This window comes from Eulemur rufifrons, chromosome 2, assembly GCF_041146395.1.
Source record: "Eulemur rufifrons isolate Redbay chromosome 2, OSU_ERuf_1, whole genome shotgun sequence".
Classification (NCBI taxonomy): domain Eukaryota; kingdom Metazoa; phylum Chordata; class Mammalia; order Primates; family Lemuridae; genus Eulemur; species Eulemur rufifrons.
This window is the reverse complement of record NC_090984.1, coordinates 15,658,983-15,685,829: the sequence shown is the minus strand read 5'-3', so window position 1 is coordinate 15,685,829 and position 26,847 is coordinate 15,658,983. Positions and strand designations below refer to the sequence as shown.

At 59.2% G+C, this 26,847-nt stretch overlaps 1 protein-coding gene across 7 annotated transcripts in view; it reads right to left on the bottom strand.

Moving 5' to 3' along the window:
* PTPRS (protein tyrosine phosphatase receptor type S) overlaps positions 1–26,847 on the bottom strand; it is a 97,375-nt gene that overhangs the window by 2,620 nt on the left and 67,908 nt on the right. For 2 of the 7 annotated variants that reach the window (XM_069480043.1, XM_069480052.1), the window contains 20 exons: positions 26,483–26,752; positions 24,466–25,047; positions 23,719–23,852; positions 23,164–23,308; positions 10,209–10,306; positions 9,421–9,674; positions 8,847–8,940; positions 8,526–8,741; positions 7,888–8,045; positions 7,307–7,318; positions 6,961–7,073; positions 4,451–4,548; positions 4,242–4,365; positions 3,552–3,727; positions 3,352–3,471; positions 1,613–1,767; positions 1,256–1,541; positions 932–1,110; positions 335–461; positions 117–242 (listed from right to left, as the gene is read on the bottom strand). In XM_069480043.1, the coding sequence (XP_069336144.1) occupies positions 117–242; positions 335–461; positions 932–1,110; positions 1,256–1,541; positions 1,613–1,767; positions 3,352–3,471; positions 3,552–3,727; positions 4,242–4,365; positions 4,451–4,548; positions 6,961–7,073; positions 7,307–7,318; positions 7,888–8,045; positions 8,526–8,741; positions 8,847–8,940; positions 9,421–9,674; positions 10,209–10,306; positions 23,164–23,308; positions 23,719–23,852; positions 24,466–25,047; positions 26,483–26,752 (3,467 nt within the window). Of the gene's footprint in view, positions 1–116; positions 243–334; positions 462–931; positions 1,111–1,255; positions 1,542–1,612; positions 1,768–3,351; positions 3,472–3,551; positions 3,728–4,241; positions 4,366–4,450; positions 4,549–5,469; positions 5,518–6,960; positions 7,074–7,306; positions 7,319–7,887; positions 8,046–8,525; positions 8,742–8,846; positions 8,941–9,420; positions 9,675–10,208; positions 10,307–10,793; positions 11,403–13,567; positions 13,686–15,923; positions 15,951–16,090; positions 16,285–17,549; positions 17,856–23,163; positions 23,309–23,718; positions 23,853–24,465; positions 25,048–26,482; positions 26,753–26,847 lie in introns of all 7 variants that reach the window. The other 5 variants (XM_069479993.1, XM_069480011.1, XM_069480002.1 and 2 more) reach the window with 5 other exon arrangements.

Sequence of the window (26,847 nt, the reverse complement as noted above, 5' to 3'; positions counted from 1 at the left end):
GCCAACTGGTCGACGCACTCCTCTTCCCAGCCTGCCATGCCCGAAGGTGGTGCATTCACGTCTGCCTCCAACCAGGGAGCCCAGTCCCGAGTCCAGCGGTAGGTCCCCGCACTCACCCGCGCGTCCGTGACCTTGAACTCTCGCAGAATGTACTGGGGCATGTTGTATTCTGCCATCGGGTCCACCACAAAGTACTGGTATCGGGCAGAGCGCTCGGCTGGCCAGTACTGGTGACACTTCTCCTGCCGAGGACACGGTGGCCACAGTCAGCTCTGTCTGAGCCCCAGCCTGGCTCCCGCCCGGTCCCCCCCAAACACCGCGGGCCCTGGCTCACCCGGCCCATCTCCCGCAACTTGGTAAGCATCACCACGATCGTCGAGTTGTTCTCCCACAACATGCGCCAGAAGTCCTCCGTGGTCTCCGCCAGCGGCCCCTGTGTTGCGATGTAGGCCTTTTGCTGCCTGCGAGGGGGGGCGTGTGAGCGCAGGGCTGGCGGCAGCCCCAGCCCCACCCTGGACTCCACCGTAGCTACCCCCGGCACACACCCCATCTCCCTCCCGATGATCCCACTCCGCACACGGGGACGCTGTCACACTCCTTGATGAACCTGTAGGAGTGTCCCCAACATCCCCTCACTTCCGGCCTCTCCCTCCAACTGCTGTTACGATAGTCAAAAATGTCCCCGGACACCAACTATCCCCTGGGTGGTAGAACTGCCCCAACTGAGAACCACTGATACTGAAGGACATATGGAACCACATTATGGACAGCAGCCATCAGTTAAGTACACATCTGAAGATTTCCCTCCACCCAGCCCTGACTACCGAGGGCTGGTGGTGTCTCTGCAGCTCTGTCTCCCCCAAGACTGGCTGTCTCTTGCAAACAGGGATGGGATCCTTCCGGAGCCCCGGAGGTGGCCACGGCAAGGTACCTGTAGCCATCAATGAAGCTGGCGTTGATGTAGTCGGAGCCCTCCACGCCCCGGATGGGCTGCAGACAGACCCGCGTGCTCTCGTAGGGCATGATGTTCACCAGGCGGTTCTTGAACTTGTTACAAGGCAGATTGGCACTGATGAAGCGTGACGTGTGGGCCTTGGAGTTGGCCAGCCGCTGCGGGGACAAGGGGGCCGCCATTGGGACGGGGAGCACTGGGGTTTTGGCTGGAGTGCTTGTCCCCAGTGCTTGGGGCGAGCCTGATCTCCAGCGCCTAGGGCCTCCTCCGCCCCGCCCACGACAGCCTCCGCCCCGCCGGAACCTTGAACTCGAGTTCCATGCCGGTGACGTGCTCGCCGGGCTCGACCTGCGCCAGCTTCTGGATGTAGGCGTACAGGCTGCGGGCGGGCACCTCCGTGTTGCCGCAGCCCACGGCCTCCAGCAGGGCCTCGTGGATGAAGCTGTACTGGTCCTCGGTCTGCACCATGTAGTTGCGCTGGGACCGCATGAGCGTCACGTGGCCGTACACGTCCACCGTCTTCTCCGGCTTGATGCGCTCCAGCATGGCGTCGATGACGATGAAGCAGCCCGTGCGGCCCACGCCAGCGCTGCGGGGACGGCCATGTGGCTTTCAGGGGGCGCGGGGGCCGGGGCGGGGGGCCGGGGCGGGGGGACCTACCTGCAGTGGACCACGACGGGGCCGGCGTCGGGCGGGTTGCAGGTCTTGACCCTCCGCAGGAAGGCCAGGAAGGGCGTCGGGTACTCGGGCACGCCGTGGTCTGGCCACGCGGTGAACTGGAACTGGCGCACCTCGCGCTTCTCGCTGGAGCCGTTCTGGGGAACCACAAGGGTGGCGCCTGTCACCACGGCCCGCCACCCACACGTCGAGGACGTCCAAATTCACACTGCCAAGCCACCACGTCCTGCAAGGCCTGCTCAGTGTCTGGCCGCCCCCCACCGGGTGTTTCCATGTGGGAGGGGGTCTCGCGGGTGCCTCCCACCCAGCGTGGCCAACACTGTGCCAGCTTCTTCCCAAGCCGGCTCGCCCCGCTCGGCTGAGGGCAGCTCTGTCCTTCCAGGCGCTCTGGCTGACCTTGGGAGTCACCCTCAACTCCATCCACCCCACACTCCGCACCCCAGACAGTACTGGCGGCTCTGCCTGCAACATATGTTCCAAATCCACCTGCTGCTTCCCCTCCATGGAGGCTGTCCTGGTCCCCGGCTCCCGCCCTCACCCCTCACAGTCCGTCCTCCCCCCCACCGGCTGCCATCAGAGGGTGCCTGTAAGTCAAGACCTGTCCCTTCTCTGTCCATAACCCTCCAGGGCTCCCATCTCCCTTGGGGTCAAAGCCCAAGTCCTCCCCAGGACCCACCAGGCCCTGCACAACCTGCCCTGTCCCCTCCTCCCTCTGCTTCAGCTGCACGGGCCCCCTCGCTGTGGCTCCAATACACCAGATATAGTCCTGCCCCAGGGCCTTTGCACAGCCCATTCCCTCTGCCTGCGTCTCTGCCTGAAATGCTGTTAAGATCTCCCCACGCTACCCTCTTCTAGGTCCCCTGACATACCCTCTCTTCTCCTCTGCTTTATTTTTCTCCTTCTACGAGTGAAATTTCCTGTCATTTCACATTTGTTGTCTGTCTCGTGCACTAGACCGTAAGCCCCACAGGGCAGGACATTTTGTCTGTCTTGGTCCTTGCTGTGTTCAGGTCAGGGAGCGACACATAGCACGTGCTAGCGTGTGTGAATGAACCAAGAATTCTTACTCCCTCCTGTCCAGCTACACATCTGCTGGCACTTGAGCCAAGTGTGTGGTTGATGTTGGACGACCAGGTGGGGTATTGGGGGTACAGCATGGGACCGACAGCACCTGCCCTCCTCATTGTGGCAGTAACAAATGTGCCCAGACGTTGCTCAATGTCCCCTGGATGGCAGAATTGTCCCAATTCAGAACCACTGACATACAGGAATAGATGGAACTGCCTTATGGACAGCAGCCATCAGTTAAATACCTATCTAAGGATACTCTCCACTCCAGCCCTGACTTCCTGGGGCTGCCAGTGTCTGTCCAGCTCTGACTGCAGACTCCTTGAGGGCAGGGCTGGGATCCAGCTGAGGCCCCATCACAGGCCCAGGCCGGGAGAGGCCAGAGGACGAGGAGGCAATGAGGACATGGAGTACGATTGAAGGGAAGAGGACAACAGGTTCACGGCCAAGCTGGGCTCTGTCCTCCGGACAAGCAGTGTCCCCTCTGAGCCTCAGTTTCCCCATCCATGAAGCAGGCTCTGTGAGAATGGGGTCAGCCCGGGTGGACACACACGGTTTTTTCTCTGTCCCGCGGGGAGCTCCCTGGGCAGAAGCCGGGGCCCTCTGTTCCCTTCCCAGCACGCTCCCCACTGCCACCCCCGGCCCAGCCCCACCTTGTGCAGGGAGAACGTCCTGACGCAGAACGTGGCCAGCTCGATGGTGTCCAGCAGCGTGACCTGGATGAAGCCGTAGGTCTCCGTGCCTCTGCCGGGCCAGTACTGATCGCACTTGATCTGCGCCGGGCGACAGAACGGGCGTGAGCGTGGCCGACCCCAGGTGGGGGCTCCCCGGGGGCGTGGGGTCCGGGCCTCACCCGTGACTTCTCCTCCAGCCGCGTCATCATGACGATGGTGGCCGACCGCTGCTCCCACACCATACGCCAGAAGTCCCCGAAGGTCTCGGGCAGCGGCCCCTGCGTGGCGATGTACGCGTTCTGCCGCCGGTAGCCGTCCACGTAGTTGGCGTTGATGTAGTCACTGCCCACGATGCCTGCGGCCGGGCGAGAGCCAGGGGTCCGCTGGGGGCTCCTCCCACTGGGCCGGCTCTGCCGGGCCTGCCCCTTCCTGGAAGCTCCCTCGGAGAGCCCCAAGTGTCCCCACGGCGACTGCGGGGCATGTGCTTCCCGGTGTCTCCCCCTCAGCACTCTTGCCATTTAAGCCCAGGTCGTCCTCTGGGGAGGGGCCGTCCTGGGCACTGCAGGTGCTGAGCAGCGTCCCTGCCCCCACCCACCCCGTGCCAGGAGCTCCCCCAGTGTGACAACCCACAACGTCCCGAGACATCGCCAAACGTCCCCTGGGTGGGAGAACTATTCTGATGGAGCCCCGCTGGCATAGAAGAACAGAGGGTGCCAAGTGATAGACAGCAGCCATCAGTTAAATACATATCAAAAGATGCCCAGCGGCCTCCACCTGATTTTACGTCCAGAATCAGGCCTCGGCGGCCAAGAGGAGGTCTGTGCGTGTCGCATGGCGTGAGGAAGGGCCCGTCAATCCCGGGGCAGTACCTTCGATGGGCTGGAGGATGACACGGGAGTGGTCGTAGGCGATGACGTTGGCGTAGCGGTTCTTGGGCTTGTTCACTTCCAGGTTGGAGTGTTCCCAGGTGAACTGCTGTCCGGGGTCGATGGACTACGGGGGGAGGAGAGGCAGGTGGGGGACGCGGTCGGTGCCTGGGAGCGCGGGGCGAGGGCAGCGGGGGGCGGGGGCCGCTCACCTCATACTCCTGGGAGAGTCTGAGGCTGTCGTTGGCCTTCAGGCGCTCCGTGTGCTCCGCCATGTCGGCGATGGGGATGGGCGGGTGGCTGAGCATGCCTGCGGGAGACAGGGCCCGCCGTGTGGGCCGTCACGGGGGCGGCCGGGGCGGGGGGCGGGGGTGCTCTACGAGTGTGAGTCTGTGACGGACAGACGCGCTGCAGTTAGAAGGGGTGGCCGGGGGTGGCTCAGCGGGAGGGGAAGACTCGGGGCGGCTCCCGTCGGGGCCGGGCGTCTGAAGGTGGCAGGTTCGAGGCTGCCCCGGGCAGAGCCCGACACCCACGGAGGCGGGGGCTCGGATCGGGATGTTGGCCTGTCCTGGTGCCCCCAACCCAGCTGGGGGCAGAGCGGAAGGTCACCCTGGAGGATGTCAGAGTCCTAGTGCCTTGAGGCAAGAGGCAGGTGAGCAGCACAGAAATGAAGACGCGATGTGGCCGCTGGGCTTCAGAAATCCCGTCCCCCGGGCGGGCGGCTACGCCTCTTTCTGTCCCTCTGGGAGCAGAGCCACCAAACCGTCCTCTGTCAGACAGAGTCGCGGGCGTGGGCGGGAGGCACAGAGTGTGCCGCTGCAGACGGGACACCCGTCGGCCCTGACTTCCGAGGGCTCCCTACGGTTTAGGGCCGCCCGGCGTGGCTGGGGGACGCAGCGGGGCTGACACCCAGGCCTGCCAGTGCCCTGTCCCCTCCCGGGGCCCGCGTGCAGGCTGTTAAACCATCAGGAGGTTTCCAGGCTGGCTGGCAAACGGCCGATGTTGTGGGCACCTCCTGACTCTGCGTGTGTCCCCGCCACGCACGCTGGACACGCGCACACGCAGTCCCAACCCGCCACCTGGGCGCCCAGAGGACCGAAACCACCCTCCCCCCGCCCAGCCCTCCTCGCGGAGCCAGCGCAGGACAGAGACAGGCGGCAGGATGGAGAAACCAAACGTGAAAACAAACGCGGTGAAAGGAAGCCGAGAACAGAGAGACACAGGAACTAACTTTCCAAGTGAAACCCCGGCTCCCTGAGGGGGCTGCTGAGGCCTGAATCTGTAAACAGCAAACAATAAATAAATGAAAACACGCAAGGGGGCCCCCACCCCCCGCCTCCGCCTCCCCCGCCCCTCGCTGGCTGGCAGATGCAGAGGGCAGAGCACGGACTCCAAAGCTTTAGGGTCTTGTGCCACGTGACACCCCCCCAAACAGCCTGGCCTGGGGTCCCCTGTTGAGGCCAGCAGAGGGGATTCTGGGAGAGAAGGATGCAGGGTGGCGAAGGAGAAACTGGGGGGCAGGAGAAGGACGTATGGGCCCATGCCATGAGCTTCAAGGAGGACAGCAGCCATCAGTTAAATACACGTCTAAAATCCTCATCTGGATGAAAACTGAAGTGACAAGAGCCAGTCCAGAGAGAAGAAAGAGAAGAGAAAACACTGGGGGTGGGGGGTGTGATATATGACACACTGAATGATCCTTTTAGGAGGATGGCAGCCATCAGTTAAATAGAAATGGTTAAAATCCTGATTTGGATGAAAACAGAAGTGACATGAGCCAGGCCAGAGACAGAAAAAACAACGAACATCAGGTAACGGAACGTGACGCTGTGCATGATGAGCCCTCGAGGAAGACTGTGGACATCAGTTAAATACAAATGTTTAAGAAAACCTCCATTTGGTTGGAAGCAGGTTGATATGAACCAGTTCAGAGACAGGAAGTGGAGACCAGGTACAGGTGGAGGGACAGATGTTACCATGCTGTGACCCCACACGGAGAACAGCAGCCGTCAGTAAAATGAAAAACTTATTTGGTTAGAAGCAGCTGGCATGAGCCCATTAAGTCTGAATCATCGTAGCAAGGATGAGACCTTGGACCGACTGTCCCGCCAGGAATGGCAGGTCACTTTAGCTGAATCCTGTTCATCCACAGGGAACTATGAAAAGGCAGGGACAGCACGAGCCCTTGCAGCCGTGGAGGGGAGAGGTGCTGGGCGTGAGGCAGGTGTCACTTCTGCACCTCGCCAGGGAATGTGGAAAATGGCCAAGGGCAAACCTAATTCCCACCACCAGGGGACCCTCAGACTAGAAATACAGACAGAAGCACAGCCCTTTCTGCCACAAGAAACCAGGGGTGGGGTTTTTCTGGGTGTGTTTTCTTGCTTTGTTTGTTTGTTTTGAAATATTGTTTAGGTTCCTGGAGAGGACAGCAACCATCAGTTAAATGTAAATTTTTTTTTTTCTAAACTTTTTTCAAAACCCTAAACATAGAAAGTTACATGTAAATTTACAAAGCCTCACTGTGTTGTCAGTAGACCCAACCCACGAGAGAGTTTCAAGCCCAGAGCCATGGAGGGTGGGTGGTATTCGGGAATCGGGAATTTCACTGTCCCAGGCGTAGTTCCGAGGGGGCAGATGAGGGTCCCCCAAGGTGGCGGCTTCCTCATCCCTCCAGCTACCTCCCCCGTCGGTGGTGTCTCCTGTGCCAGGAGTGGGCACGTACCTGGCGTCTGGAAGTTGATGCGTCTCATTTCCACAGGGTCCTTGGGGTGGTGGGGGGCGAGGTCAGCGTTGTTTAGGAGGCATTTGGTGCGGGGTTCCGAGTCCTTGCGTTTACTTCTCGGGGAGGAAGTGGGAGAGTCGGTGAGGACCAGCACGTGCGCAAAGACTCGGGCCCCAGGAACTTGCAGCGGGAAAGGGACCGCGTACACGGATGACTGGGGTTCCCAAGACCACGTACAGGTACGTGTACGAGCTGCGGGGGCATCGGGCGTCCCTCTGCCACCGGCACAGCACTACCCTTCCCCGTCCCCCTACCTCAACCTCCCCAGGGCAGGGCAGGGTCTTACCTGTCAGGTTTGCTGTTCCCGAAAGCAGACACAGGCGAGAAGGGGGGAAGAGAAGAGAGGTGAGGGCGTGCTGGCCAGAAAGGGCTCGGTATGTGACTCTGAGTGGCTTTCTTAATGGGGCTCGTCCTTCCCGCTCGAACCCCAGCCCTGCCATTCCCCACGCTGTGTGACTTTGACCAAGTGGCTTAACCTCTCTGAGCCTTGGTTTCCCCATCTATCCCACAGAGGCCTTCAGTGATATTTCCCTGAATCTTCCCAGACCCTCCTTCTTCCTCCTCCGGGAAGCCCTCCCTGCTAAATGCCCTTGTATTTGCTCTTCTAAAGTTCTCCAGCAACTCCCATGTTCTTGACCTTTTACTGGGGAGGGCCAGGGCACCTTAGGGGATTTGGTTCTGGGCTTCCTGACCGGTGGGGGGACAGAGCTGGGAGTCCCCAGTGGGGAAAGGAAGACTCTGCCTGAGGAGGCAGAGAAGAATTAAGGGCTATAAAACTCTGTGGGCATTGAAGCTGGCGCTTTGCGGGATGTATAGGAGTTCAAGAACTAGAACTACATGAGGTGTGGGGGAGTGCAAGGGGCTCACTTCTTGTAGAGCAGGATGGCAATGACGATGCAGATGATGAAGACCACGGCCAACACAGGTCCGATCACCCAGATGAGCCCCTCCTCGCCATCCACAATGGGCTGGGGGTCTGGATTATCCAGCTGGAAGGGGTCTGAGAAGGGACTGGCTGCGAAGGTCTGTAGGAACAGGGGCACCTCCATCAGAATTCATCTTCCTCAAACACAAACCTGTGCTCCTCCCCTGCTCGAGAACCTACTATGTTTCCCTAGAACCCTGACCCTGGGGGCCTGTATGGCCTGGTCCCTGCCAATCTTTGCTCTCTCCCCATTCCCTCCTCTGCTCCAGACACTCTGAAATCCTTTCTGTTCTTCTTGTACCTCCACATCTTTGTACACACAAGTCCTGGGATGCTTTTTCTTTTGCTGGACTCCTATACATCCCTCAAAGCCCCAGCTCCAAGGCCCCTTCCCCTGGGAAGCCTTCCCTTCAGGATTGCCCCCATCCTAAGTCCTCCCCTCTGCCCAGCTCTGACCACAGGGAGCTGGGAGGATCTGCATGTGGCTCTGAGGTCAGGGTCCCAGCGATTAAGGTCTCTTTGGGGTCTGCCTCATTCAGAAGGTATGTCTGGATGTAGGCAGACACCACTCAGCACTCACGGGCTCGCTCTTCTGTAGCACGGCAAGCACAAAGAGGACGTATCGGTGGCCAGGCTCCAGGCCCCGGTTGTCGAAGCCACCATACTGCTTCTGGTCACCGGGATGGAACGTGGATGGCAGCACGGAGAAGCGGGCTGCGATGTAGGGCCGGGGCACCTCCAGCTGGCGTGAGTGGCGCAGGCTGCGCCTCTGTAGCCGTGAGATGTCCTGGATGAGCTGTGGGAACAGAGTTGTGGGTGGCTCAGAGCTCAGCTGGGAGTAATTAAGCACAGGAACACGGTGACACATCTGGGCCCTGCGGGTTGGGTCCCAGACCCTCACCTCCTCCAGATCCATGTCTTCTGGGCTACCCAGCGGGGTCAGGAACTGGCCCCCACGAGACTTGCGAAGTGGCACCATCACAATGAAGTAGCTCCTATTGGAAGATGGAAAAGAGTTAGAGGGAGCTGTCTACACCTTCTGCCTAGGCTTACCTCACTTAGTTCTAGTTCTTGAACTCTTATGCATCCCTCAAAGCCCCAGCTTCAATGCCTACATAGTCTCGTAGCCCTTAATTCATCTCTTCCTCCTTAGGCAGAGTCTTCCTTTCCCCACTGGGGACTCCCAGCTCTGTCTCCCCAGCAGTCAGGAAGCCCAGAACCAAATCCTCTAAGGTGCCCTGGCCCTGCCCAGTAAAGGTCAAGAACATGGTGGTGCTGGGGAGTTTTAGAAGAGCAGACATAAGAGCATTTAGTGACAATGGTCCATAAGAAACCCTGAATCTTCAGGACAACCTCACGAGCTGGGGCTGATATGATCCTTGCTTAATAGGCAGGGAAACTGAGGCACAGAGCGGTCTCGCAGCCTGCCCCAGTCATCGCGCGGCCAGCTGATGGGATGGTGGGGCTGAGCGTACTGGACAGGCACGGGGCTCTGGCCGTCAGGCAGATACACCATGATGAAGCCGTCGGCGTCAGGCTTGGGCGCGACGCTGGGCTTGCCGCTGAGCAGGTTGAAGGCCGTCCAGGCAGTGACCGTCTGCTGGAGGCCGCCCAGGCTGCTGCCGCGGTTGGTCAGCACGAAGTTGTAGAAGGTGTGCGGCTTGAGGTGCGTGATCAGCTTCTTGGTGGTGCGGCCGTCCACGTCCAGCGTGAGCCCATTGTACTGGATCTGCGGGCCGGAGCTGGTCAGTGGGGCCCGAGGGGCTCAAAGCCCGGTCCTGCCCAGGCCCCGACTCCGGGCTGAGCCCTGATCCCACTGACTCCCGACCCCAGCTGAGGCCCCAACCCCAGACTACACCTAAATCCCAGCAGAGCCCCGACCCTAGGAGGAAACCCAACTCTGAGAGTGCCAATCCTGCCTGAGCCCTGATCCCAGACTGAGTCTCCCTCCAAACTCAGCTCCAATCCAAGGCTGAGCCCCAACTCTAGCCCCAAGGCTAATATTGACTAAGCCTTGATCCCAAGCTCAGCCCCATCTTCAACTGAGCCCCAATCCCAGACTCAGCACTAATCCCAGACGAAACCCTGATCCCAGGCTGAGCCCCAACTCTGATTCCTAGTATTGACTAAGCCTCGATCCCAAGCCGAGCCCCATCTTCCACTGAGCCCTGATCCCAGACTCAACACCAACCCCATATTGAACCCTCACCCTGACCAACCCCCATTTCCCGACCCTGCCAGCCTGCTGGCTATGTGGTCGCACCTTGTAGGGCGTGGGTGAGTTGTAGTTATCAGGGAACTCCCAGCTCAGCAGAACTGACGTCTTCATGATCATTTTCACCTTGAAGTTCTTGGGCGAGACTGCAGGGGTGCGGCCACGCAGGGAGAGAGCAGAAGAGAGGCCCGGTGAGTGCCTGGCGCAGGGCCGGGCGGGGTGGGGTGGGGTGGGGTGGGGCGGCCCAGGCGCTCCCTGTTGTCCGCTGTGCCTGTGCCCACGGCCTTCCTGCCTGGCCCTGGCCCGGCCCTGCCTGCCCTGTCCCAAGTCCCTGCTGCGGGAGACGACGCGGCTGCAGAGGCTGCAGAGAGAAGGTGGAGGAGGAAGAGGAGGAGGAGGAGGAGGAGGAGGAGGGAGGGGGGACGAGGGTGGGGGCGGCGGTGGGGGCGGTGGTGCCACTGAGGCACGTCCCACCTTTGCCAACGCCGGAGCCTCGGGGTCTGGACTCGCCTTGAGCGTCCACGAGGAAGCAGAAAAGTGACCACTTACCTGGGCGGGGGACAGGGAGGGGGCTGGGGTGGGGGTGGGCGCGAGGCCCGTCCGGCTCTGGTGCGGGGGTCGCCGCGCGCCTACCTTGGTCCCGCAGGAACGTCCGGTAGCGGACGGGGGGGCTGAAGGGGCCGGGGCCCCGGCGCGTGTGGGCTCGCACTTGGAGGTCATAGGCCGTGTCGGGCTTGAGGCCCCGCAGCGTGAGCACGTTCTCCGCGCCCGGCTCGGCCGCCGCGGGCAGCTCGGTCTCTCGGGCGGGGCCCAGGGCGCCGGCCTCCCGCACGGCCACCGTGTACTTGATGATGGCCCCGTTGCGCTCGGCGGGCACGGGTGGCAGCCACCGGAGCAGGACGGTGCCGGCAGAGGCGTTGCCAGCCGCCTCCAGGATCTGCGGGTGGCCGCGGGGAGTGTCCTCCGGGATGCTCAGGGCCTCGGCTGCCTCCTCGCCCAGGCCACTGCGGCTGCGGGCCGCCAGCCGGAACACGTAAGTGGCCCCCTTGTGCACGCCCGACGCCGTGTAGTGGTCCTCGGATGGCGGGAACTCCAGCGTGGCCAGGGGCGTCGAGTCCTCGCGGCCAAACTGCAGGCGATAGCCCAGCACCTGGTCCTCGGCGGCGCCGGCCGGGGGCTCCCAGCGTGCCAGCAGGCTGCCCTCGGGGGTCTGCTGCACCGACAGAGTGGGGCGGCCCAGCACTGCGGGGACACGGGGCAGCTGTCAGGGCCTCAGGGCCACCTGCTGGTCCAGGGGCACAGGGTGCCGTTGCAATTTTTTTTTTTTTTTTTTTTTTTTTGTTGAGACAGAGTCTCACTTTGTTGCCCAGGCTAGAGTGAGTGCCGTGGCGTCAGCTTAGCTCACAGCAACCTCAGACTCCTCGGCTTAAGCGATCCTACTGCCTCAGCCTCCCGAGTAGCTGGGACTACAGGCATGCGCCACTATGCCCGGCTAATTTTTTTCTATATAGATTTTTAGTTGTCCATATAATGTCTTTCCATTTTTAGTAGAGATGGGGTCTCGCTCAGGCTGGTCTCGAACTCCTGACCTTGAGCAATCCACCCGCCTCGGCCTCCCAGAGTGCTAGGATTACAGGCGTGAGCCACCGCGCCCGGCCTGCAATTTTAATTATTATTTTTGAGATGGGGTCTCGCTCTATTGCCTGGGCTGGAGTGCAGCGGCATTGTCACAGCTCACTGCAGCCTCCCACTCCTGGGCTCAAGCGATCCTCCTGCCTCAGCCTCCCAAGTAGCTGAGACCGTACAGGCATGCATCACCATGCCCGACTACTTTTTTGTACAGATGGGGTCTTGCTATGTTGCCCAGGCCAGTCTCAAACTCCCAGCCTCAAGCGATCCTCCCACCTTAGCCTCCCAAAGTGCTGGGACTACAGGTGTGTGCCTCCACACCCAGCTAATTTGTTCTATTTTTTGTAGAAAAGGGGTCTTGCAATGTTGCCCACACTGGTCTTGAACTCCCAACCTCAAGCGATCCTCCTGCCTCGGCCTCCCGAAGTGCTGGGATTACAGGTGTGACCCCCTCTCCCAGCCTGGGGTTGCAATTTTTCAAAGTAGGCCTTGGGAAGCCCTTGCTAGGAAGCAAAGACTTGGAAGAGGTGAGAGAGGAAGCTACCAGGAGGTCTGGGGGAACAATGCTTCAAGCAGAGAGAACAGCCAATGCAAAGGTCCTGGGGTAGGACGGTCCTGGGTGTGGACAAGGACAGGGAGGAGGCAGAGGACTCAGAGAACCCAATGGAGGGAACATCTGAAGGCCCTGCAGCAGCCCGTGTGTGTCTGCCTCTCCCTGCAGTGAACAGCTCGGTCACCTCCTGCCTCAGGCTGCTGATTCATACCCACGGGACACAGTGTCTAAAATCCCGCCGTGTGCGTCTCACAGCCTGGGGCATAACCAATGTGCCCAGAGAGGTCCTGAGGTCGGGCACAGAAGGAACGGGGAGAGCCACACTGCAAATGAAGGCAGACCTCGCCCCTGGGGACCCACCCACTACCTTTAATGGCCTGTGACCGCTGTGGGCACCCAGGCAGGGGGCAGTGGACGGAGCGGGTTCTGCTTATTAATAGGCTCTGAGACAGCGTCCCTGAGAGGAGGGGAGTGTCCCGCTGGCTGGAAAGAGGGAGGGAGAGATCACAGGCGGCTTCCTGGAGGAGACAGCGCTGGAGACACAGCCCGGGCAGGCGCTGCGTAGTCAGCCGTGTGGCAATAAGGGTTCCCGGGGAAGGGGCGGGTGGGGGCCACAGAGGCCTTCCTGCTGTTCCTTCAGCATGCCATGCTTGTTCCCCGCGCCAAGCCCGTGCCTGGGCAGTGCCCTCTCCTCACATCTTCATGGCGCCCCCTTCATCCTCGTTCAGCTCAAGTTTGGCTTGGGGGGAAAAACCCAGCTCCTTGTCACCGACAGGAGGGGCCAGGAGGGGAAACTGAGGCAGGGCCTCCAGGAAAGCAGTCTTCACATGGCGCAGTGGGTGAAGACAGGCACCACCCTGAAGTAACAACCTGCCCGGGGTGACTGGAGCCTCGATGGGGGGCGGGGGCATGGGATGCTACGGGGGCCCAAGGTAGGGGGACCACTTAGCCAAGACCGTGGGATGGGGGCAGTCAGGGAAGGCTTCCCGGGGGAGGTGCAGCCTGAGCAGAGACCTAAAGGAGAAGGAAGAGACAGCCAGCCGGGAAAAGGGTTGGGGGTGACGGTGTCAAAGCTACCTGTTAACCGTCTCCGCAGGTCCCCCTGAGCAGCCCCTGCACCTCTGCTCTGGCATGTCCCCTGCCCGGGGCACCCTGTCCCCTCCTGGGCTCAAGAACTCTGGCAACATACCCTGGTCCCCACAGGGAGGGCGGGCGGGTCTCGTACCTGCTCCCTTGGTCACGACCACCTTGGGTTTGCTGCGAGCGCCGTCGCCTTTCATGGTGTAGGCGGCTACCGTGACGGAATACGCGGTCTCAGGCTGCAGGTTCGCGATGATCATCTCCTGCGGAGACGGCGGCGATCAGAGCTAGCACAGAGACCGGGGCCAGCCCTGCCCGCCCCCGCCTCGGGCCAAGGGACGTTCACACGCGCTCATGCAGAGACCACGGGATGTCGCACGTCCATGCTCAGAGGGGCACATGCAGCCTGACTTGTCCTGCCACCGTCTGCCTGGACCAGCCGGTCCCCTCTGCCCTGGTCCCCTGACCCCCACCCTCGCCGCCCCACAGGCTGTCTTCCCTGAAGCACCTGTGTGCACCCTCTGCCCACAGCCCTCCATGGCTCCCACCTCCCCTGGGTCAAAGCCCAAGTTTCTGTGCCCCCAAGGCCTGGCATGCTCTGCCCTGTCCCCTCTTTGCCCTAATCTCCTCTCTCTCTCTCTCTCTCTCTCCCTTGCTCCCTCTGTTCCAGCCAAATGGGCCTCCTAGCTGTGCCTCCAACATGCCAGGTGCAGTCCTGCCCCAGGGCCTTTGCACAGGCCATTCCCACTGCCTCTGCACCCACTGGTGTGCTGGAGATGCCCTAGACCAAATCGAGAGAGGGAATGGTTAAATTTTTAGGAATTTTGTGAGCTGGTTATAAAACACAGCTATTCTTAAAAGTTAAATTGTACAAACTTACAATCGGATACATTGTATTAAAATAAAAGGCAGTAAATACTCAAAATCCACCCTTTTCTAGTTATTTTATTTTTTGAGACAGGGTCTTGTTCTGTTGCCTGAGCTAGACTGCAGTGGCATCATCACAGCTCACTGCAGCCTCCACCTCCTGGGCTTAAGCGATCCTCCCGCCTCAGCCTCCTGAGTAGCTGGGACTACAGGTGCCTCCATGCCTGGCTAAGTTTTTCTATTTTTTGTAGAGACAGGGTCTTGCTATGTTGTCCAGGCTGGTCACGAACTCCAGACCTCAAGCTACCCTCCCACCTTGACTTCCCAAAGTGCTGGGATTACAGGTGTGAGCCACCACGCCCAGCCTCTAGTTATTTAATTACGTTCACTAACATCTGTGCTCTTGCGGTCACCTTGCCTACTGTATCTGTACGGCGGAAATGCTGTAGGATGACGGTTGCTTCCACACATGTCGCGGGAAGCTTGAAACTGACACGGTGGGAGTATTTACACCATGCAAATGGGCAGGTGCTACAGAGCAGGACTGCTCCCTCCTGCCACCCAGAGAGCTGATGTTTAAACATTTGCATCCTGGCTAAACCCTGTCCGCATCAGTTGTAACTACACACGTCTTCGTGTTTTATTCTGCTTAACGTCCCTCTCCCCTACTAGAGTATGTCCCCTACTAGGGGAAAGGGACTCAGGGAAGTCCTGGTCACTCCTGCCGCATCCCCAGCACCTCGCATAGGGTCGGCAGCTCCCTGCCTGTCCCAGGCGTGACAGCACACACATGCCTGTGCATGCCCTCACGCACCTCTCTTGTGCCCCCGTCTGCAAGCATGCACACACGCAAGCACTGTCCCGCACGCCTGGGAGCCGTGGGGTGGCCCAGGTCGGGAGGATGAAGTGGGGGGACAGGGACACACGAAAGAGGGTCTCCTGCCCCTGAGCCTCACACACCGCCCCCCGCCCCCCACCCCAGGGTCTTGCCGGAACCAAGCAGAGGGCAGAGCTGGAGTCCAGGACAGAGGCCATGGGAGGCGGTGGGACCAGCGCCAACTGAATGTCACACTTGGGGCCCTCAAAGAGCCTGTGGCTCCTACTTTAGGGGCAGAAGGAGAGCCCAGAGCGAGGCAGTGACTTGCCCGAAGTCACTCAGTGATTCCTGTCTCTGGTTTAGGGCCTTGAGGGGTGGTACCCGTGGTATCACAGACATCCTTCCCCCTTGGGGAACCGAACCCTCCCGTCAGAGTGGAGAGACGTTTCCAGGCCAGGCAGGAGAGGAGGAAGAAGGCTGGGGGATGGGGACCCAGGAGGCCTGAGGCCACGGAGTCCAGGAGCTACTGAGGTGCGGGGGGCTAACGCAAGACCCCCCAGGCCCTGGCCTCTGCCTGGCGCCCAGGTCCCCCCTCCCGCAAGCCCAGCAGGTGCCCAACTCAGGTCTGGCGCACGCAGCGGTGAGAAAACCGCGGCTGTGGGCTGTGAGAGGTAGAGCGGGGTGGGCGTGTGGCGGGGGGATGGGCGCGTGGCGGGGCAGGGGGCCCAGAGGAGGAGACCCTTTCACGGAGGGGCGTGCGGGAGTCACAGCACGGCACGGTCCGCGGGAAGAGCACGGCGGCCGGGGCGCTACTTACATATTCGGCCGTGTCATCCGTCTCCCACTGAACGCGGGAGGAGGCGGCAGGGGAGAGAGGACGCAGGTGAGCGGGGAGGCCAAGGTGCGCGAGGGAAGCAGCGAGGAGGCGGAGCTTGCAGGGCCCCCGCCCCCTCCCGGGCCCCGCCCCGCCCCGGCCCCGCCCACCTGGGCATCGGCCAGCATGACGTCCTTGATGCGGGGCGGCCCGCGGGCCTCGGCGCCCTCCATGCGCACGTAGTGGACCTGGTAGCCGCGGATCTGGCCGTGCTGCCGGCCGGGCGCGGGCGAGCGCCACAGCACGCGGATGGCCGTGGCGTTGAGCGCCTCCGCCTCCACCTTCCGCGGGGGCGCGCTGGGCACTGGCGGGCGGGAGGGGAGGGGAGGGCGGGCGGGGCCGTTACCGGGGCGCGGGGCCCTGTCCCGGGCAGCGCCACTGCCTGATGCGATGCCGGGGTGCCGGGCGGCCGCCAGTTAAGCGCCGGTCGGGGAGGGCATGGCCTCCCGCGCGCACCTCCCACAGTCCCCGCAGGGGGCCCTGAGGGCGTGGTGCCCTGTTTATGGGTGGACAACCGAGGCCCCCCCAGAGCCTCAACCACCTGCCCAGGGCCTTGTGACCAGAGCAGGCCACACCCACACTGCCTCCAACCTCATGGCCTCATCCCTGCCAGAGAGAGGGGCTCTGAGCATCCTCATTTCACATTTGGGGAAACTGAGGCCTGGAGCATGGATTCAGAGATCACAGGGTTAGCAAGAGGCAAAGAAAGCCTCTTTGAACCAGGCTTTGAACCAGGCAGTGTAGCTCCAAGCTCCTACATACTCCGGCAGGCAGGTGGTCCACTTGGCACTAGGGATCTTTTTCAGCCTGCTCCCGGGGATCCCACCCCCACCACGGTTTGGCAATAAGAGCTGCTTCATTTCTTCCCCGTGCTTAGGACATAAAGGGGGGCTGTCACTGAGCCTTCCCGTCAAATGGCTAGAAAGGAAACCAGGTTCTCAGGATCGGGAAGGCAGTTTGTATTGCCCCACTGTGAACTCGGCTCAGCCTATAACAGGACTCGGAACCGGAACTGTCACCTCACTCTGCCAGCTCTGGACTTTCTAGCTTGAAATTGGCCATGGTGGGAACGTCTACACCACAGAAATCGGCCAGTGCTACGAATTGGTCTCCATCCCCCAGGGAGCTGGTTAACCAGCACGAGCACACTGCTGTCTACCTACCGTCCAGGTAGGACGGCTCGGACAAAGGAAGCTCTGAGTCCTAGATTATCCCAAGTCTAAAACTCAGGTTTCCTGGGGTCAAGGGACCGTCATTCTGTTGCAGGTACTGCATGCCGTCTCCTACACCTCCTTGCCACGTTTGAGCAAAATATAGTGCTGCCAGCTAAACTTGTCAGACACGAGGCTCTGGGAGAGGACGCCACGAAGCTAAGGCTGCTCCATCTAGAATCACCAATTCCAAGACCAAGGAGCCCGCGGTTTCTTGGGGAGGCTGCTGGCTTCGCGGCGCCCTCTCACGACTGTGGCTTCTACCTTTGGGCCACCAGCCCCGTTTTCCGGATGCAAGGCTCCAAGGTGGGGGCTGGGCTGGGGCCTGCGGGGGTCCAGGGCTGGGGCCGGTGCTTACCGTCTTCGTCGGTGCGGATGACCACGGGCGAGCTCTCGGGCCCTGGTCCCACCTCTGTGTGAGCGACAGTCGTGATGCGGTACTCGGTCCACTTCTCCAAGGCCTCCAGCAGGATCTGAGTGGTGGTCGGGGGGATGTCGTTCACCTCCTTGGGTTCCGGGTCCTCTGAGCCCAGCGATCGGTAGCGGACGCTGTAGCCCACCAGGGGCCCGTTGTGAGTTTCCGGCGGTGGCGGGCGCCAACTTACCAAAATGGCCGTGGAGCGCATGCTGACACATTTAACGTCTTGAGGGGGGGCTGACGGTTCTATTGGAGGGGGGAGAACGTGGGGGGGTGGGGAAGGGAGGTGGGATGGGTGGGGAGGGGGGCGGGGAAACAAAAGATGGGAAAGAGAAAATAAAAAAGAAGATGATAACAAACAAAACAGAACCAAACCAAAGAGAAGTCGAACCCAGAAGAAGCGGGTGTCAACCAAAGGTGAGATGGGCGGGTGGACGGGTGGGTGGGATGGCGGCCGGGAGGGCTGGCCAAGAACGCTGCACTCCCCATACAGGGCTGCACCTACGTGGCGCACAGTAGGTCTTAGGCACAGGGCAGCTATGGTCCCCATGGAGCACACGATAAAGCCCTATATACTGGGCATCTACTACACGCCAGGCACTGACAGGAGAAAATAGCAATAAAAGCCCAATCTCTTGGACACCACTATGTGCCAGGCACCATACCAAGAGAAAGAGCAATTGAAGCCCATTTATTAGGTACCTACTACATGCTAGGCATTTGCCACGGGCTCACATGATAACAGTAAAGCATCTATTTATTGAGCACCTACTGTGTGCCAGGCACCATGCCAATAGAAAGAGCAATTGAAGCCCATTAGGTACCTACTGTGTTCTAGGCATTTGCCAAGGGCTTCACAGGATAACAGTAAAGCATCTATTTATTGAGCACCTACTGTGTGCCAGGCACCATGCCAAAGGAAATAGCAGAAGCTCATTCATTAGGTACCTACTATGTGCCAGGCACTTGCCAAGGGCTTCACAGAATAACAGTAAAAACATATGTGTATTGAACACCTACTGTGTGCCAGGCACCATGCCAAGGGGAATAGCAATTGAAGCCCATTCATTAGGTGCCACTATGTGCCAGGCACCATGCCTAGGGGAATAGCAGTAGAAGCTCCATTTATTAGGTACCTACTATGTGCCAGGCACTTGCCAAGGGCTTCACAGAATAACAGTAAAAACATCCGTGTATTGAACACCTACTGTGTGCCAGGCACCATGCCAAGGGGAATAGCAATTGAAGCCCATTCATTAGGTGCCTACTATGTGCCAGGCACCATGCCAAGGGGAATAGCAGTAAGAGCTCCATTTGTTAGGTACCTACTATGTGCCAGCACTGCACCAAGAGCTTCACAAATAATAGTAAAAGTATCTGTTGAATACTGTGTGCCAGGCACCACGCCAAGAGGAATAGCGACAAAAGCCGCGTTTATCAGGTACCTACTGCGTGCCAGGCATGTCAAGGGCTTTATACAATAACAGTAAATGCGCTTATTTGCTGAACACCTACTGTGTGCCAGGCATGGCACCAAGGGCTTTATAATATCTTATGATAAAAACGTCATAAATTTTTTTTATGGTAAAAGCATCTATTTACAGAACACCTGTGCCACCAGGGACCCCAGAGGCCATCCCAACAGCTTACTTCAATTAGGATCATCCTCTTGGCCTCACTTAAAGAGAAAATAATGTCCTTCTCTTGAGCACCTATTGTGTGCCAGTCAGCATGACAACGGCTTTCTAGAGTAATAAAGAAGTGTCTGTTTATTGGATACCTACTGAGTTAGGTACTGGGCTCAGGACTTTACAACCCATATGGAGCACCTATTGTGTGCCAAGGTCTTTTGAGATCATCATTTTCCTGTTTTTAGTCCCTATTATGCACCTGGCATCACACTACACCCAAAACAGATTAACAGGAAGTCTCATTTATTGAGCCCCTACTATGGACAGGAAATGGTAATAGCTTTCTAAAGATAAAAATAGTTATCATTTATGCAGCACCTACTGTGTGCCAGGTACTGTGCTGGGAGCTTCCTGAAAAACAGTTAACAGTTCCCACATAATAAGCACCTACTATGTGCTATGTGCTGTACTAACAGCCTTGTAGAATATTAATAGTTCTCATTTCTTAAGCACTTATTATGTGCCAAGCACTGTGTTAAGGGCTTTAGTGGATAACAATACTAGCACCCCATATATTAAGCACCTACTATGTGCCGGGCATTGTGCTAAAGACCTTATATAAAAATGGCAATAGTTCTTACTAAACATCTATTTGCACACATTGGGCCAAGGGCTTTGCAGATTATAACTGCATGTTTTAAGCAAAAACTGTATACCGAGCATCATCCTAGACCCTTTCAGGCTGACAATAGTGCCCATATGAGCACCTACTGTGTGCCTAGCACCAGGCCAACCTCTTTATATCAATGCCACTTATGGAGCACTTACTGTATGTCAGGCATCGTGCCAAGAGGTTTGCAGAACAATCCATGTTTTGGGTACCTACTGTGTGCCTGGCACCAGGTTAAGCTTGTTAGAAACTATTGACAGCTTCCATTTACTGAGTAACAACTATGTACTCAGCACCGTGCCAATCTATATTTAGGTTTAAAAGAGCAGCTGCATTTATGGGGCACTGACTGTGTACCAGACAGTACGTGAAGGGCTTGGCAGAATAACAGGGGTAGTTCCCAGGTGGTACTGCAGGACAGGTGCTGTGCTAAGGGCATTGCTAATGATTGTTAACTTCATGGTCTGCACACCGACTACAGGAGCGCCACCCTGAGCCCACTTTCCGTGTATTACCTCAATTAATTCTCACAACCCCCACCCCAGGGGGTTGGAGCTGTCACTCCCCACCCCCCATCACAGGTGGGGAAACCAGATTCAAAGCCTGCCTATTTGGCGACTATCACAGCCCCACTCTGGAAGCTTTGCATATACGACCTCTCTAAGTCCTTCCCCAAACCCAGAAGTGGGCCCCAATTGATAGGCGAGGAAACTGAAGCCCAGAAACAGGAAGTTGCCTGCCCAAGGCTCTGAAGCCAGGATTCGAACCCAGACTTAGCTGTTGCTCCTGGGCTGTCTCAGCTTGAGCCTGTGGCAGGTGGGGACGGCTGGAGCCACACTCCCACAACTCTAGGGTCTGCCTTGCCTGGAGGGAACCCCAGAGATCACAGGTCTTGCTCACTGGGAAGGCGCCTGAAGCTGTCACCAGCACACCAGCCTCGTGTGTTTGCTGAACACTTGTTTGCTAAGTATTAGTATGTGTACACCCTTGTGCTAGGATCTGGGACCCAGAGAAGAATTAGATATCCCTGTCCTCAAAGACACTGGGCTACCAGGGACCCCAGAGGCCACCCTAGTATATTATTTCAACTAGAATGACTCTCCGGCCTCACTTAAAGTGAAACACTGGAGATCCCTCCTCCTCCTCCAAACTAGACACGGGGGGTGGGGGTGGGGGCAATCCCCATTTCTTGACCAGCCACCCCCACCAAAAGTGCCCGGGGGAATCAGGCAGGAGTGGAAAAACCAACCAAGGAATGTGCCAGAAGGGATGGATTTGCTGAGAAAGGGGGAGGAAAAATAAAACCAAAACCATAATAAAATAAGAAACAACGGTGATGGTGATGATGATGAGAAAAACCATAATAAAAGAAAGAAAGACGCCTTTCCAGAAAACTCCCAGTCTGGTTACCTACCTTCCACTCTTCAACTGCTAACTTATAAGACTTTCTTACGAGGGAGGGAACGGCGGAGTGCTGAGCTACAAGGCCAGACCGAACTCTCGGTGGGTCTCTGGGTGCAAGCGGGCCTGTGGCCCTGCTCCGGCCCCCAGCGTGGGCACGCTGCAGTTCCGGGCTGGCGCCGACGAGGCGGGAAGGCGGAACGGTGTCTGGGGAGACCCACAGCTGAGCGGTCTGGCCTCCACCTACCCTTGTGTTCAGCCTAAGGAGCCCGCAGCCCCCGGGGAACACGCCTGGCCCTGAGTCTGGTCTTTGCTGCCGGTTCTGTTGGAACCCACCCGTCTCAGGGTGAGAAGCGGGGAGTCCCTTCTCCCCCACTCCCTGTCCTGGGCCGCCCCGGAGGTTCGCATGGCTGGGCCGAAGCCGCTTTCTAGGCGACCCTGGAGGTCGCGTCCTTCACAATCCGGCCCAACCTGCGTGATGTCTCGGGAGGGGACCAGGGTGGGCGGGGGTAGAAACACAGACACACATGTGCAGTGACATGTGACAGTGGCACGTGGTTTGAGAGAGTCTGGGGACCGAAGTTGGGCTATGGACTGTCCATGCAGCCCGGAGCGGGGGAGGTGGTTGGGGGACACGCAGGGTGGGCCGTTTTTGTGAACCTGCTCGAGACCAGCGTGTACTCACCTTCCGGGCACCTCTGCCAGTCTCTGGGTGGCCACCCACGCCACGGGCCACCCTCACTGACTCCACCTCACACAGACACGCCCAGATGCCGTTGAGCGGCTGAGCACTCGGATCGGCTGGGCAGGGCACGGGGGGGGGGCGGGAGGGAGGGAAGTGGGCCGGGGTGGCCGTGCGGGGGGCTGTGTCTCCGAGGCCCCTGATCCCAGCTGCTCAGACGCCCCGGCCCGAGCTGATGTCACCCGCGTCTGACCCGAGACACCCCTGTGTGCATACACCCAGGGGGCTTGAAGATTTGGACACCGTGGCTGCTTCCGGAACAAAGCCTGGGGTGGCTTCGTTGTGACTGACTGGGGGAGGAGAGGTTGGGGGAGAAGCACGAAGGGGCCGCAGGAGGGCCAGGCCGTGGTCGGCCAGGCTGCGCTGAGCGGAGGGGAGGGAGGTGGGTGAGGCAGGGACAGCGTGGAGCAGGCAGGGAGGGCAGCGGTGGCCGTGGCACAAGTGCCACATGTGACCCGGAGCCAGCTGCCAGGTGAAGGGTGACTTCTTGGTAACAGGGAGGCCGGGCGGGCACAGCAAAGAACTCCAGGGATTCGAGAACCCCGAATGGGGGCATGTCAGCGCCCTGGAAACCGGTGTCACCTCTGATGCCGCCCCTCCCCCGCCCTTGGCAATGGCGGCCTCGTCCTGGGCTCTAGAGGGCTGTGCTCCCCGCCCAGGGGAGGCGGGTGTCTCTGTGTCCTCTGCTCTGAGAGCAGCGGGGTGTGGGCTGTGACGACAGCCTCCCGGTACGCCTGGAAATGCCTGCGACGGGCACGACGCGGCAGTTCTGTCGGCCCCACAGCCGCGAGGGGGTGAGCACAGGGAAGACGCGGCCTGCCCCATCTCCTGAACCAGGGGCAAAATCGGCCACTTCGCCTCATCCCCGGGCCTCAACCCAGGTCACCAGGCCCGGGGGACACAGAGAACCCCGTGGTGAGACCCTCACGGCCCCGGCGGGGAAACCGAGGCACAGCGCGGCGGCCGCGTCCGAGTCAGGAGCGGAGCGGGGACAGGCCCGGAGGCGCCCCTCCCCCTGCGGCAGGCCCCACCTGGGTCGGTCACGGAGGGGCCGTCTGGGCCAGGCCGCGGTCCCCCCCGCAGGGAAGGGCGGGCCCGCGAGACACCTACTGGACTGCAGCGTGCGCTGCCGCACCACCGAGGTGAAGGCGCCCAGGCCCTGCGGCGAGCGGGCCGCCAGGCGGAAGGCGTACTCCGTGTCGGGCTTGAGGGCGTCCACCACGAAGGACGTCGTCGGGTCGAAGGTCCTTCCCACCTGGGGGCCGGGGCGGGAGGCGACGGGCGGAGACAGACAGAGACACGAACAGAGACCACGAGGGGCACAGACGGGCAGAGACAGTGAGAAACAGACACAGAGACAGAGAGAGAGAAACAGAGAGACACCAAGACAGACAATGAGAGACACCAACGAGGACAGAGACAGAAACGGAGATAAAGAGAGACAAAGACACCGACAGAGACCAAGTGAGACACGGAAGAGAGAGAAAAAGTGGGTCAGAGGACAGTGGGGACAAAGGGACGCAGACGGAGGGCCGGAAGGCAGTGGGAAAGGGGAAAATAGCAATAAATGTGGCGAGAAAAGGGGGGAGAGACGGCCGGGGACAGCGTCAGCTGACAGGCAGGAGGCACCCCGTGCTGTCCCTCCCCGCGGCAGTGGTGCCTCACCTCCCTGCCGTGGTCGCCTTCGCGGAAGAGCAGCTCGTACTTGACGATGCTTTCCTGCCGCGGGGGACTCCAGGACAACGCGATGCTGGTCTCCGACTTGGCCTCGGCCCGCAGGTTCATGGGCTGGCCGGGCACTGTGGGGAGACAGGTGGTAATGGGGCTCCACCCATGGGGGGCAGCCCCAAGAGAAGCCCAGCGTCGCCCTGATGAAAGGGCTTCTCAGCTCCGGCTGTCTCCAAACTGTTCTTATTTCTCTTCTTTTCCTGGGAAACCCCGTCCCCTGTTGTTGCCACCTGTCCACCTCAATTCCCCACCCTCTCCTCTTCCTGTGGGGAAAAACACCTTTAAAAATCCCCCTTTCAGCCAGGTGTGGTGGCTCATGCCTGTAATCCGGCAGGAGGATCGTTTGAGGCCAGGAGTTGGAGATCAGCCTGGGCAACATAGCAAGACCCCATCTCTATAAAAATTTAAAAAAAGTTAGCCAGGCATGGTGGTGCACGCCTGATGTCCCAGCTACTCGGGAGGCTGAGGCAGGAGGATTGCTTGAGGCCAGGAGTTGGAGACTGCAGTGAGCTATGATGATGCCACTGCACTCCAGCCTGGGCGACAGAGCAAGACCCTATCTCTAACAAAATATATTAAAAACAATGCTAGCAAGAAAATATTTTTAAGCACAGTGCAGGATCCATAAGCCAGCCCAGCCATACGGCTGAGGCCCCCTGGGATCCTGCAGGCCCCACACCTCACCTCCCTGCTGCGTCTTGACTTGGATGGGGTCCGAGAGCGGGCCGTCGCCCACGGAGGTGAAGGCCAGCACCCGCACGGTGTAGGTCTCATCCTCCAACAGGCTGCCCACGGTGGTCAGCAGGCTGTCGTCCACGTTGTGCTTCTGCCAGTTGCCCACGGGGTGCTCGGGCTCCATGGTGTAGTAGACACGGTAGCCGCGGATCAGCCCGTTGGGTTCCACGGGCTCCTCCCACTGCACGATCATGGTGGTGGCGCTGAGCATGCGTGCCTGCACGTTCCGCGGCGCGCTGGCCGGGGCCTGCTCGCCCGTGCGGGTGACCACCGACTCGCTGGGGGGGCCCTGGCCGATGGAGTTGACGGCTGACACCCAGATTTCATACTCCGAGTTGGGGCTCAGGCCGCCGATACTGTAGCGCGTCGTGGTGATGTCCTCCTTGATCTGATACGGCCCGTCCTGGCTTTTGGATTTATATTCGATGACATAATAGGACACAGGGTCCGGGTTGCCCGAGTCCCATGTGATGGTGATGCTGGTGGCTGTGTTCTCTGTCACCATGGGAGTCCCGGGGGCTTTGGGGAGAGCTGTGGGCAGGAGGCATCATCGGGGACATCGGTTGAGGACCCTGAGGGCTGTGTGACTTTTGGCCACACGATAGCCCTCTCTGAGCCTTGATTTGCTAGGCAGGAACCACAGCCCTAACACTCCCATCTCATTATCTACAGCAGGGGGTCAACAACCTACAGCCCCCAGGCAGACCGTCCAGCACTTATTTTTTTAAATAAAGTTTTACTGGAACAGGGCCACACTACATATTGTCGATAGCTGCTTTTATGCAACAACAGAATCGAGTAGCTAGCAGCAGAGACGAGATACCCCCATAAAGCTGAAAGTGTTTATTTTTTAGGAGGTTTATTTGCGATTTAAGAAAAACATTTATTCTTTAAGGAAATGTCTGCAGCCCTTGGTCTGCAGCTCTTTCTGTGGATCACTCTGCTCAGCGACATGGGCCTGTCTGTTCCCACTTCATCCTGCTGTTCCTCGTACCTGGAATGCTTCGTCCCCTGACAGCTTAGACTTCCCTCTCACCCGGTACAGTTATCTTTTATACCTGATTGCCCCACCGGCAAATGAAACCGGGTTTCATTCACAACCATTGTGACTGTCTCTTACTTAAGACGTCATGCAACTCAGGCCCCAGGCAACCTTTGTCCACAGCCGTCCAATCCTCAGGAAAATGACCAACAAATAGGCCCGTGCCGACACTGTCTATGGCCCTAGGCTAGGGTTTCACAAATGTGTCCTGCAAAGTGCAGGCAGTAACTATTTTCAGCTTTGCCACGGCAGCCCTAAAGCTGTCATAAATAAGGCCTAAATGAATGGGTATGTCTGTGTGCCAATAAAACTTTATTTATAAAACAAGTGGAGGGCCGGATTTGGCCTGAGGGTGGTTACTTGCTGGCCCCTGCTGTAAAGGTTGAAAAATACGTGAGGGCACTGTTCTCTGAATCTCACCACAAACTTGAGATGCCAGGACAATCTGTAGGAGAATCAACAGTTCCCTGTTTACTCTCTCCGGACCCCCTGAGTATTTTGCATATTCTGTTCCATCTTCCCAGAACACTGTTCCTCATCCTCTTTGTCTGCCTCACTTCTGTTCAACTTTTAGGCTGAGACATCCCCTTCCCTGACCTAACTTTCCTGGGAGGTGACACTTTTACTCTGGGGGTTCTGAATGGTCCTCATTGAGTTCTAATCAGCCTGCATCGCTGCTGCCTAACTACACAGGCGTCTTCCCCATTGGACTCGGAGTTCAACAAGGCGGAGGTCCTGACCAAGAATAGTTTATAACCGATAAATACTGGTTCAAAGGACAACCATCTTCTTTGTAGCCATGAATGACCAAAGCCCAAACTATAAATTCAGGGGTGTTCCAACTCCGCCTCTCACCTGCACCCGGAGTCGGGGACACACTCCAGCCCGCCCTGCCACCCTGGAGCCCCTGTGGACCCTGCTTACATTTCACCGTGATCTGGGCCACCGCCTCGATGACGCCCAGGCTGGACATGGCCACGCACGTGTAGTTGGCCGAGTCCTTGACATCCGTGAGTTCTAGAACATTGCGACCCACGGGCATGTCGTCCTCGGGAGTCAGGTCCTCGGCCCCCTGCATCCACTTGACGTACGGCATGGGCGAGCCCACGGCCACGCAGGTGATGTTCACGTTGCCACCTGGCATGATCTCGTGGCTCATGGGCAGAATGGAGAACCGAGGTGCCACGCGGCGGACTGGGGAGGGGGGTGGGCGGCGGCGGTGGCGGCGGCGGGGGGGAAATGCGCCGGGTGGGGAGGGACGGTGGGAGACAGAAAATGCGGAGGAGAAA